At 36.4% G+C, this 13793-nt stretch overlaps 1 protein-coding gene across 4 annotated transcripts; it reads left to right on the forward strand.

Moving 5' to 3' along the window:
- The first annotated feature begins 2466 nt into the window (after positions 1-2466).
- Positions 2467-12751, forward strand: LOC131061846 (protein PHLOEM PROTEIN 2-LIKE A10). Of its 4 annotated transcripts, none has more exons than XM_057995707.2 (3): positions 2467-9392; positions 11697-11789; positions 12145-12751. In XM_057995707.2, the coding sequence occupies exon 1, from the start codon at positions 2634-2636 to the stop codon at positions 4116-4118; it is 1485 nt and encodes a 494-aa protein (XP_057851690.2). In that variant the 5' UTR covers positions 2467-2633; the 3' UTR covers positions 4119-9392; positions 11697-11789; positions 12145-12751. The 4 variants fall into 4 exon arrangements, with proteins under 4 accessions (XP_057851690.2, XP_057851691.2, XP_057851692.2 ...); XM_057995708.2 differs by having other exon boundaries at positions 2467-4021; XM_057995709.2 differs by having other exon boundaries at positions 2467-3942.
- The last annotated feature ends 1042 nt before the right edge of the window (positions 12752-13793 follow it).

Raw genomic sequence — 13793 nt, forward strand, 5'->3', positions numbered from 1 at the left:
AAGAAATGGACTCCTTATGCAAAAATTAGACTTGGGAATTATGTAAGTTGCTTGTAGGTAAAAAGGCTTTACAAAACAAATGGGTTTATAGGATGAAAGGGGAATGAAGGTAAGCACAGATTTAAAGCTAGATTAGTTGTTAAAGGATTTGCACAGAAAAAGGGCATTGATTTGGTTGAGATTTTTTCTCTAGTTGTTAAGATGACTTCTATCTGTATTGTTTTAAGTATTGTGGTTGTTGAAGATTTGCATTTGGAACAATTAGATGTAAAAACTGTCTTTCTCCATAGTGATTTGAAGGAGGAGATATATATGGAACAACCCCAAGGATTTGAGGTCAAAGGTAAGGAGAAATTGGTGTGCAAATTGTAGAAGAGTTTATATGGCTTGAAACAAGCACCTCGACAACGGTACTTGAAATTTGATAATTTTATGGCTGAACAAGGCTACAACAGGTGTAATTTTGACCATTGTGTTTATTTTAAGAGGTTGGACAATGACAACTACATTATTTTATATTTATATGTTGATGACATGCTTATAGCAGGGTCTAACATGGATCACATTAAAGAGTTAAAACAACAATTAGCAAAATCATTTGCTATGAAGGATTTGGGGGCAACAAAACAAATAATTGGTATGAAAATTTGTAAAGATAGGCAGAACAAAAAATTGACTCTATCCCAAGTTGATTATGTTGAAAAGGTGTTGCAGAGATTTCATATGGAGAATGCAATAGCTGTTAGCACACCTTTGCTTAGTAATTTGAAATTGACTAAGGAGATGTGTCCAAAGACACAAGAGGAGAAAGACAAAATGTCCAAGGTACCATATGGTTTAGCTATAGGAAGTTTAATGTACGCCATGGTATGCACAAGAACGGATATTGCACATGTTGTTGGAGTTGTAAGCAGGTATATAAGTAATCCAGTATTTGAGCATTGGAATGCAGTAAAATGGGTTCTCAGGTATTTGAGAGGTACATCCAATAAACATTTATGTTTTGGGGGCTATAATATTGATTTAATAGGTTATGTAAACTCATATTTGGTAGGGGATATTGATACCAAGTGGAGTACCACAGGTTATGTCTTTACTGTCGGTGGGACAACGATGAGTTGGATCTCTAGGTTGCAAAAGGTGGTTGCTTTATCCACCACAAAGGCAAAGTATGTAGCTGCAACAGAGGCAAGCAAAGAGATGATTTGGCTGCAATCTTTCATGGAAGAATTGGGGAAACAACAGGCTAACAGTTATTTGTTTACAGATAGCTAGAGTACCATCCATCTTGCAAAGAATTTTGCCTTGCATTCAAAAACAAAACACATACAATTGAGGTATCACTTCATTCGGTCAATATTGAATGATGGATAGTTAAGGCTAGAAAAGATACATACAAATGAAAATCCAACGAATATGTTTACAAATGTAGTGACAAGGGAGAAGCTGAGCTCCTCTTCAACTTTGGTTGGTCTTCAAGACTGAAAATAATAAAAACATAACAACATAGTCCAGGGTGTTTCATTCCAGTGGGAGCTACAGGGTCAGCGGTGTTATGATCAATCTCCAAGTGGGAGATGATATGTTGTGGAGTCTGATCAGTCTCCAAGTGAGAGATTGTTGTTATACGGAGCCTAATCAGACTTAGAGGTTAGATTTTCCCTACTTCTATTGGTACTGTTTCTCCCCATATTAATTGACGGGGGTTTGAGGGCAGTGCCCCTTTCGGGGTCCAGAGTAGTCACGATACAGGGCAGAGTCGAGGGGCAGTGCCCCACGAGGCCAAAAAGACTTATTATTTTATAAAGGCGTCAGGTGTTATTTTTCTATTGGCTGACATGTTGTAACCCTAATTTTGTAACCGACATAAGTCTTGATAAAAAGGTTAAGGGTTAGGGTTTTCTATAAAGAATTTTGTAGCATTTTGCAGTGGTGTTGCAAGGGATTGTTGGTTGTAATTGGTTCGATTTACTGGATAATAATATTGGAATCTTTGTTTGATGGACGTAGCCCGAGTTTGGGTGAACCACGTTAAAATTGTCTCTTCTTTGTTATTATTTTTGTGTTTTTCATTTCTTTGTTTAATCTTTATTTGCATATAATTGATATTTTTTGCATGCAATTCCTAACATCATCCTCTAACTCATTTTTCAAATTATTTTCTTCTTTAAGTTTTCATACCCATAACCCAAAGAAATGTGTCACCAATAGCAATCTCATCCCAATATTTTTCAATTTTATTTTTTACCATACATCTTGCCCCTACTCCTACTTCACATCCTTTTTTTTTTTTAAACCAATTAAATTTCAATTACATGCTCATTCTTAAAAAAGAGAACATTTCTACAATTATCTTATTGAATTTTATTTTTTTAACCAACATTTCACATCATACCATGATGCAATTCATAAGATCATCTTTATCATCATTCTATATAAAAACTTCATTATATAATTCATGTTAGCACTTATCTACTGTTAAACAGTTGGTATATTGATGTGCCGTAGGGAAATCCAAATGCCCATTTATTTTTCGTTCAAGCAAAGAAGAATCCTAATGACTTCCTGTGCATCGCCTAATTCAGTTAAGAATTCTATCTCATCTTTGATTAAAGGTTGCATCAGAAACATTTATGCCACCCAATCGAACGAAAAAAAATAGGAAGTATCTAAATTCAACTAAAAATAAAAGCTTGGATAAACTCTTTGCAATGGAGGAGTCCGTGCAAACAGTGATCACCTCTCAAATGAATCAACTGTTAAAAAAGCGGAGAAATCTGTTTCTGCGCTTAAACGAAGGAAGAAATCTGTTGTTGGGAATAGCAGCAATAGCAGGCACAGGATATGGCGTTTACAGGCTATACAAATCTCCTTCAATTGCTAGAAAAAAATACCAATTAGTCCGTTTTCTGACGTCTGTGGTGACAATTACAGAAGCTGCCTCTTCCTCTGCGGGAACCCTAATGATGGTATCCGACGATCTGAAGGCATTTTTGCAATCAGACGCAGACGAAATTCCCAACAGTTTAAAGCAACCAATGAAGATTGCTCAGAGTCCTGAATTTAAGCAAGCTATAACGGGTGTTTCGAGCGCCATGACTGCCGGAATATTCCAGGGTTCTCATCAAAGTAATCAGGAGGATCAGAATTCTGGAGTTGGGGAGCGAATGATGGACAAGCTATTCGAACCTGCAGGTACTGGTTTTGCTTCTGTTATTGTTGGAAGTTTTGCTCGGAATTTGGTTTTGGCTTTTCTGGAACGTTCTGCCAATAATTCTGTAAAGCGAAATACTGAATTAAACCCCAATTCGAGAGCTGGAGATTCGAACACGGGGCCCGATTCGGAGTTTCTTGACATAATTTGCAGCGACAAGTGTAGGGCTTTGATTGGGGAGTGTGTTCAGCGTTTTGTGAGTACGGCTGTGAATGTGTATTTAGATAAAATCATGCATATAAATACTTATGAAGAAATATGTACCGCGGTGACTAATCCTGCTCATCGGGACCAATTAAAGGGGTTTTTTATGTCTGTCAGTAATGGAGCTGTTGAAACCCTTGTTAGGACTTCGCATGAAGTTTTGACCAATCAGACGTTACCAGTGCAAGGACAGTTGCCTGCAGTATCGTCCTCTGGAAGAGTTGCAATTGGATCTTCGGACGGAGAGAATAGCGAGGCAGATCAAATAATTGAACATACTGAGAAAGTCTTTGGGCCTTTGATTCGGCGCAGTCTATCTGGGTCTCAAGTGATCCAGCTGGATGCAATGGACCGACAACCCATTCATGTGGAAACAAATAGATTAGATTGTGGATTTGCAAATCATAATTGGATTGATAAGATTTCGTATACCCTAGCCATACCCAGCAATAGGAGACTGTTCATTGATGTGAGTGGCCGAATGACTTTCGAGGTTGTGCGATCTTTCTTTGATTTTACTCTCTGTAAGTTTTCTGAATTCTTTACAAGAACTCTACCTAATGCCAGCCATGAAGCTGTGGATAAAACGTTGAATGTGATGAGGTATGTTGGCGCCAAATCCATAGTTTTATCTACTCTATGCCTTGCAATCTGTTTGCATGTTCTAACCAATGTAAGATTCTTGCAAGTTGAACAATAGCTTGGTGGTTGAATTTGTATGTCGGGGGTCCGAAGAGCATCTTCATGTATATTGCCAAGAATTTGGCAAGGGAATCGAACTTGTTGGATTTCTCTATTGTTCAAGTAGTAAAGAAGGGCAGTTTTCCTCTTGTATATTATCGATTGGGGTTAATAACCACTTATATTTTACAAATCACTAATATATGTAAATAAAGTAACGCTTGTGTATGCTTCTGGTTTCCAATGTTAATAGTGATTAATCTAGCTTACTATTATTTCAACTTTTGAAGTTTTAAGTCCAATCCACACCAAGCTGGGGTCCTTACACAAAAGCAAGTTTATAGTACAGGTTGGAATAAATGACAAGAAAAGTGTGATTACCTTTTTTAAGTTCCTAGTTGGTTTGTTTTGTGAGGATCCATATATGTGAGAGTGAAGTTAAGACTTGCGTTTTCTATGAGAGGGTTTCTCTTCTAATCCAGATTTAAATTTTAACAAATGTCAAGACTTATTGGTAGATTATAGTTATTGTGTTGAGAATTATCATTTATGGATTAGCAACATCATTGCAACTTCATGATTAATAGTGAGACTTTTTGAGTGTCTTCAGCATAGAGGACCAGGGAGTGCCCAAAGGAAGTGAGAATATACCAATACTTAAAACAAAACAGTAAGAGTAATTTCTAATGATACAAACTCATAAATGGATAAAATGTTTGTGTTTGGGGTGGTAAGAGTATCGATCAATATGAAGACACAAAAGTATCTATCCAATGAAACCCCTCCAAGTATTCCCTGAAATCTCATGTGTTATCCATAGGAAATGGTTTCTATTTTCTTTTCATATGAAATATAGGAACTAATAGCAGCTCATTAAATTCTTGTCATAGAATCTATCATAAACTTGTTAGAGAATCTGTTACAATAAAGTTGCCAAGTGCCCTGGGGGTTACTGTTAATGCATGATAGCCTCGGTAAGATAAATGATTGAATGAGAGATAAATGAAGTCTCTCATTCAAACATTTATTATCGTGAGGGGGCATGATCAAGTGATGTCTTGATCGGCCATGTCCAAGGACATGGCCGGTCAAGGTTTCGCTTGACCGTACCCAGCCCACTACATATACCAAATGAAATGTGTGAGAATGGACATTGAAATAAAAATGCTCCTCCTCTCCTGCAACATAAAAGAAGACAATCAGATTTATACAACAATTCAGTGATAGATAATACATAGAAGAAGATAAATCTTAATTCTGATCCACAAAATTAACATGGTATCAGAGCCAGGTTTCCTTCTATAAAGCCTAACTGCCTGAAGGAAGATCTGATTAAGATCAGATTGATATCTCCTTGAAAGTCTCGAATATGGCCACATTGCAAGAACTTGTCCTCTCAAACTTAAACTACAAGCGTCCCTTGCTGAAGTCAGAAATTCAGACGTATGTTCAGAAAAATATTTTCTCTAGAAGAAACTCAAGATACCTTGTGATTGAGAGGGATCTTACTAATCAAGATTGAGCACTTCTGAGGTAAAAATTGTAAATATTGATTATCATTATTAATACTAATAATTATTTTATGGGCCCTGTGTAAATCATAAGGAAGTGACGACTTCCAAATGATTTCCACTTGTATTTTTGAGGTTATTGGAAGGTGACGATCTTACAATAACTCAAGATTGTGGATAGAATCGCCGACTGAGGCAATCCACGTAAAAGCTTGTGGATAGAATCGCCGACTGAGGCAATCCACACGAGCTCATGGATAGAATCGCCGACTGAGCCAATCCACGTAAGAGCTCATGGATAGAATTGTCGATTGAGGCAATCCACGTGAGAGCTCATGGATAGAATCGCTGACTGAGGCAATCCACACAAGAGCTTGTGGATATAATCGCCGACTGAGGCAATCTACACAAGAGCTTATGGATAGAATCGCTGATAGAGGCAATCCACTCGAGTTTGTGAATAGAATCACCGACAGAGGCAATTCACATCTTGAAACTATGGTCCCAAGATAAGCATCATACGATTTATGAATATTGCTCCCAATACCTTTTACATTTATCTTACCTAGCTAAGAGGGAGTGTTAAATTGTTAATGCATGATAGCCTCGGTAAGATAAATGATTGAATGAGAGATAAATGAAGTCTCTCATTCAAACATTTATTATCGTGAGGGGGCATGATCAAGTGATGTCTTGATCGGCCATGTCCAAAAGACATGGCCGGTCAAGGCATCGCTTGACCGTACCCAGCCCACTACATATACCAAATGAAATGTGTGAAAATGGACATTGAAATAAAAATGCTCCTCCTCTTCTGCAACATAAAAGAAGACAATCAGATTTATAGAACAATTCAGTGATAGATAATACATAGAAGAAAATAAATTTTAATTCTGATCCACAAAATTAACAGTTACAACACCCTTGTATGAAAACCCACCCCACCATACGCTGAAACTAAATATTATTCTATTTTTGCTTCTAGTTTTCCAACTTATGGTCCTTTTATAAAAAAAATTTTCTATCCTTATTGGGAAATAAGGATTGGGCCTACCTAAGCTGCATTAATTAAAAGTGGACATTACAGTCCTCATCCCCACAATCTTCTATGTTGAAACTATGGATCGAAATAGGCTCATTGATTTATGCAACATGGTATATAGAAGAATTTCCAAATTAACTAGCAAGCAGGCTCAGAACTCTCAAAGTTCATCTCTGAGAAACAATCTGATTGTTTTTCATGTTAGACAGATGCAAAATAATGTAATTTCTGTTCAAGAATTGCTTCATTCCATAAAGCATAAGCATCAGCAATAAGAGTTGCAAAAGAGTAAAGTAAAACATATGATCTACTAGCTGCCGAAGGAGGTAATTGGCTAACCTGTTATCGATCTGCTGAGCAATATTATATTATCCACCTTACTCCTAGCTCAGATTTCATAACTTAAAAGCTATTCATGGAAAATACCAGCTCTCAGGACAACGAATAAATGAAAGTACGCCCAACATGTATTAGCTAATATATCTATTGGGAGAAACAATATCATACTCCAGCATTTTTGGTTCAAGGAAGGTCATTTACCAATGACATAACTAGGGTTTCCAATGCCCTAGAAAGCAAGGATATATCGAAAAAAGTCAAAAAAGGTGGACATCACACTATCAAATTGAGCACACAAATGGCTAAATTTGGCTGGAAGTACCCAATTAGTTCAAGTTTACTAAAAGCTATTTCATTCCGTCTCTCTCCTCCAAATACATTCCTCAATTGATTACCTGGACTAGAACCAAAAATTCATTTGTATTATATGGTTAGCATCCAACAACAGTTTATCTGGAAAGGACTCCAAAATTCCTTCAAACACTCACTAGTTTCCCATGAAAAATATAACAAAACAAAAATTGGAGGAAGGATTAAATATTAAAAATATCAAACAATTCAACAAAGCCTTTGCTATGAGGTTAACTTAGAGACTGAGGAATTTGGAACACGTATCCTTGTTGAAATGGTTAGCTAGTTCGGATCATATTTTAATGTTGCCTTGTGGCAATTAAAATATTATCTTATTGTAATAAGGTTAAGCGATTTATGTCTATAGGGCTGGGCCCAAATGTAACGTATGGATTAAGCAATTTATGTTTATAGGGCTGGGCCCCAAACAGGAAATGTGTCACAAGTTGCAAGTTATGTAGGCCCCAAATTGGGCGCCAAAGTGCAAAGTGAAATATGTAAAATAAAGGAAATTAGTTAAGGCCGACTTAGAAGACTTGAACATGAATCTTGTATATAAACAAGATTCATTCTCAGTGTTCCATGGGCGTTGGGGACGGGGGGACGCGTTTCCGAGACGGGGGGAGAGTCAGGAGAGAGTATTGCCTTGTTCTTATATCATAAATGCAAAATTTTTGGAAGGAACTGTAGATTTCTCATGGCAAGTTGGGATTTCAATTCAATCCCCTAAAAGGAGGACAGGAGTTCTAGGCTGCTGGAGAGATCCATAAATTTAGACATACAATTTTGTGATGGCAAGTGTTTGCATTCCAGCAGCTAGCCCATAAAAAATTATATCAAAAATAGGAAAAGGGTTTCAATTCTGTTCCCACAATTGCTTCTGCCTGAAACAAACTCTCAGATGCCTGCCAATGATGGAAAGGTGACCATTATTTTGGAGGAGGAAATCAGGGACACTAGCAATCCTTTCTGTATTGCTGTTCCTTCTCAGGAGGATGTGAACAACACTACTGGTGCCAATAATGGTAAGAATAAGATTACTCCTTATGCCAACTGTACTTACTATTTTCAGTAGGCTAAATTCTTTGATTGTTCGGCCTCTTAGGGTTTCAAGCCCTACTGATTTAATAAGAAAACCAACCTTGTGCCCCCCTACTCAGTACTCCTACATCCTATCGCGCTACTTATAGAATTCTCAGCTCTCCATGGATGGACCCTGTCCCTACACTTTCCTTGCTGTCCCATGAAGATGGGCCCAAATGTGAAGCTTGGTGAACTGCCCTGTAATGTCCCCTCTTGTTTAGCACGTAAAGAAATAAATATGTTAGCTTATTAGTTTTTCTCCCCATAAGCTAAACATTTTGTTAATAAAGGGGATAAAGTAATAATTAAGTATCTGGGCAAAAAGCTATGGTTCGTGATAATTTAATCATTCACTTTATATCATTAAAAAGGGGCCAACTTAAGTTTTGACTTAATCTTTCCTAGGCTGTGCTCCATAGTGGTGATTTATTTAGTAAGTGGCAAACCTTACTAATTGCCTGAGTTGCCAAATCAAAAGATTGGAAGAAAGAAGCTGATGGCTTTTTGGCTGAAGAGGAATTATATAAAGGCATCGACTTCAATATGGAGGGCAATGTTCATTATTGATTATTGTTATTTTGCTCTGCAACTTGTATTCAGCTCTCCATTCTCAGGACGCAGTCCCTAGATAAGGAAACCCTTCTGGACGGAACCCCAGAGTGTATATTGAGAACCAATACAGCAATTCCAATCTATTTCCCAGCGCCAAGAGGAATTTCTACAGCAGAGTTGAGGCGATTTTCCTGTATGTTTGGGAAATGGCTTATACAGAAGAAATCGCAGCCTTGTGTTATTATTACAGCCTGCCTGTGAGGTTGATACTGGTACAGTATATACAGTTTGAAGAGTCTGAATTCTTATTGGCTGCCTAGCGCATCCATTCTACAGCTATAAATCCAGAATCGCTGTCTAGGTTGGAAGCTTCAGCCAACTATAATCAGTGCGAATTGTTTATGAGCCGGGATGGGTATGTTTGCCATCATTAATCTGATTGTTATTAACTATCTGCAGATTTACACAATTTGTAATGAATGCCAAACTTTCTATTCCAATAGAATATAAATTAAAAGTTTCTAGCCTCGTTGCATAATATTGTTGATTTCAATCTTTATCAAATTATATATTTTTCATGCATATTGAAATACATGAAATGCAAGATCTTCCATGAAAACAAACAAAGAAATGCATGATTTTCATTAAAGTTCGGAGAAAGAATATTTCATGCCTTCACACACACACTGCACTTTTCCCACTTCTATCAAAGACAAACCAAAAGCCCCGATAATGACTCTGCTAATGCATCTTCCTAATGTAAGGAAACTATTCACCTGGCCCTTCCTAACACCAATGACACTCTCAATGGCTTGATTAGTGCAATGGAGGTCTAGCACCCTCAATTGGGACAATCAAAAGTTGCTAATTCAGAACTTACAAGAACTCAAAAACAATCAGAGGGGCATAATCATCTTCTTGCATAAACAAGAAGAATATTTATCCATTTTGAGTCATGACTATGAGATTACCCAAATTAGAGCTGATGTGTAGAACACATTCTGAATGCTGATTGCTGATAGAATCAATAGAGAAAACATATACGTCCAGCAATAGCAGCAAAAACAGCTCCAAATGAGCATACTTCATCCTTCAATGAGTTTCCGACTGTCATCGACCAATGGTGCATGCTACATGGCAACCATGGATAATCCAACATGAATTTACATGGAATCGGGAGACCCAAATAGCCTGCTAGTCCAGCTACGGGGAAAGACATTGTAGCAACTCACAATATCTGCTGACTTTCCAATCCCTTAAGTCTTTTTGCTTAAGAAAAAAATCTGACTTTGATGTAATCTCTTCCTTATAAATCATGCATAGTATGTCTTCAGGTTACTTTCTTTTTCATTTAATTAGCGGATGTACTACAGCATAGTGTCTAGTAGTTTGACTATTTGGCATTACTTTGGCCTATTGGATGTCCTGGCCAGGGCTTGTAATCAGCCCTCTCACATCTCTATTTGGAAGGGGTTTTTGCACTTGATCTTTTAACAATCTCTTATATTAATACAATATTTTTCTGTATATTAAAAAAATGTTAAGAGCGGAATTTGTCATATGGACTCTTCGCAGGGAGGAAATGGAAGAATATTTGAAAACTATTTAGCATCCAGAAGTCCTCCTAAGATTCTTAAGAGAACATGCAGTTCTAATCTCCCTTTCCACTATAAGTTCCCAATATTCACAAATTAGGTTTAATGTCATGGACCTCTTCTCTAATAGGTTGGCATAAACTAAACACCAATGAGATTGCAGAAAGGAACTCGAGGCCCATCGGAGTAGCAGCAATCATTGATAGGGAGTTACGGTGTCATTTAAAAATTGATTTATTATTATTAATATATTGACAACCAAATTAATATGCCTCTCAACCATGAAACAACTAAAAAAGTGAAAAAGAAAAGGCTATTGTCTGCCAATTTCAAACGAGATTGAACAAACTAAGTGCTTACACAATTCAGGCTTAAAACTCACAATTTCAACACTATCCTAGATCTTGTAGCTAAAGCTGCTCTTCACAAAACCGTGGTGGCCTATGATCAACAGGATGCCCACCTATTGAAGTTTTATAGAGAAATTATATGCTTGTCACGAAATTTGTTCTTATTTATATCCATCTAGAAATTGCCAAATGATGTAGTTTATCCACCTAATTATAACATATCGTATAGTCCATCAATATTTAAAATGAAGTATCTACCTACATGTTCTTCCAACTATGTAAATACTATCACGTCTAGCCCTAACCAAACCATATTCTACAACCACGGAATCAGATAACAAGAAGTATAGTTACACATACAACAAATCTAAAAAATGATATTCTCTAACAATTGTTTATCATTATTTGTTCTACAAGATTTTGATATATTGTACAACCAATCTTCATTTTAGATGTTAAACAAACAATTAGCAAAGATTGCATTCACAAAATATTACCAAATACTGATAGTTCATGCTCCTACCTTGTAGGAGTTTAAATTTGATGGAGTGGCAGGGATGGAAGGATTTGCATTTGCATGTAGTCATATGTCACAAACAAATTATATGAGTCTTATGACGAATAAAATCATAAACGATGGTTAAAATTTAGTAATTTACAATTTTATTTTTTATTTTACAGAGACGGTGAAATTTAGGATAAATTTTTTGGCAATTTGATATTTATAACAAACTGTGATTAAGATATAATGCATTTTGACGTGTTATGGCTCAGGAACCCCCTCAACTTGATGCACCTTTGCAAAAAATCGAAAAGGGCCCTGATGTGGACAGCAAATCAGCCGAGTTAGAATGGGATCAGTAAGAGGTGATTAGTGCTTTATCCTTTAAAGCAGTTTAATTATTTCTTTTTTAAACTAATTTAGATTAACACGATTGAGAAAGTTCTTTCCTACTTTTAACTTAAATATTGAGATACTTTCATTCAAGAGGAAAATTTGCAGCATCTACATAAGCTAGGGGATTACAATGAATTTAAGTATCTGATTTTAAACCTATAAGGTTGAAACTAAATATAAGCAAAATGATTAATTGAAAATGCATTAAATTCTGATACCTAGGAGTGAGATCTTCTACTTCTGCGTAGACCTTAATGTTATATTCATAAATGCTGACTCTTTTGGTCAGAGGTATTGATTAATTCTTCTTGATTTCTTGAACAGGAATGTAACTCTGCATAGAATTTTGCCAAGCTACATTTTACATGTTAGTAGGCTGCCCACAACACAATGTGACCTGATTACTGATTATCCTCCACCTGTGCTGCGTAATAGTTAGAAATTAAGGTGGAACAGAATCCTCAACGATTGATATGCCACTTTGTTTGGAAAAAGCTTCTACTTTTTTAGAACAATTACATTGGCAAAGGGACCACAAAAAGCACAAGCAGCTTTTTACGATGTTAGTACCAAAGACAAGGAAGATGCCAAGACACCAATCCAGGGACTTGCACCCCAAAGTCTGCTTCTGAATTGGGAAAGCTCTTGTTTGCAGTGGACTGACTACTTAAGGCTAGGAACAGGGCTGCAGCCTATCCCTCGATTCTTAAGACCTACAAAGGAATTCTTGTAGATAATCGGCATATTCATCTTGATATCATGAATGTATTTTGGTGCATCATATTAGTGACTTTTTGTAGTATTTATTAAGGTTGAGTGATTGGCATGTGTCAGCAACATAGAAGGCATCACTGTTGCTTTTTAAAATTGTGACTACAGTACAGTAGGTATGCTCGAGCAGTTGTAATATATTGAAACTTATTGGTGTTCACCCAAAGTTTAATGTTGTGTTCTTTTCAAATTCTCAATTTTTATTAAGTTAGACATATTATCATTTTACAAAAGAAACAACCAACTTTTTGTCAAGTTCCAACACAAAAGAAAATGAATTTTCAAATTTCATAAGAAAATTTATAAAATGTACTAAAAGATTATCAAAACATAGAGTTTTATAAAAGAAATTCTTATAAGAGTTGGTATAGATTTCTTTATAGTCACTAAAATCTAGAAATTTCATGAAAGCGCAAATCAACTATGAAAGAATAGTTATATTCTCTCAAAGGACGCAAATAATAGATTACACGACCACCTTGGCTATATATGCCAAAGTGAACTTAGGATTGCATAAAATTATGTCTTGTGTCTTAATCTTAAGACTCGAGACATAAAATGATAACTATTCTATGTGTACCTTTTGTAAACTTAAGTAACATGTGTGAAGAGGACCTAGGTGATGAATTAGCTGGGTAAAACACCCCTTTCACGCCAACACTCTCCCTTAAGTGATGATTCAATCTTGTCAAACAAACAAAACCAAGATGGTATGCAAGATGTCTTCCCATTCGTTTAAGAAAGATGAGGGAAGATAGATGATGTGTGATGTCGTTGAACTCTACCTAAATGTCTCCATATTGATGTTGAGAGATGCCACCATCAAATTGGGTGTTCTAGGCCACATTGATGAGGATGGCAATCCAAAATCTCCTAGAAATTGATGTAGGGCATAATCCAAAGACAAAGATATCTCCTTTCAAAATAAGGAGACCTCTTCCAAATGATGCTCAAAAGTATCCACACCTATGACAAACTATGAGGAATGGTCATGCAGAGAATGAACAAGAGGTTCAGAGTGTTCCATCACAACAACTAAAGAAGGATCATATCCATTAAAGAGGAGATGAATTCAATCAATGATGTCTCCCAAATCTAAAATGTGGGACTTTGAACAAACTTGCAATGTATGTCAAATGATAATCAAATGTAGCCATGCACAAAAGGCAATTTGAGTCCTATTGCACTAAATCACAGGTAGT

Source organism: Cryptomeria japonica, chromosome 4 (genome assembly GCF_030272615.1).
Source record: "Cryptomeria japonica chromosome 4, Sugi_1.0, whole genome shotgun sequence".
In the NCBI taxonomy this organism is placed as follows: Eukaryota; Viridiplantae; Streptophyta; class Pinopsida; order Cupressales; family Cupressaceae; genus Cryptomeria; species Cryptomeria japonica.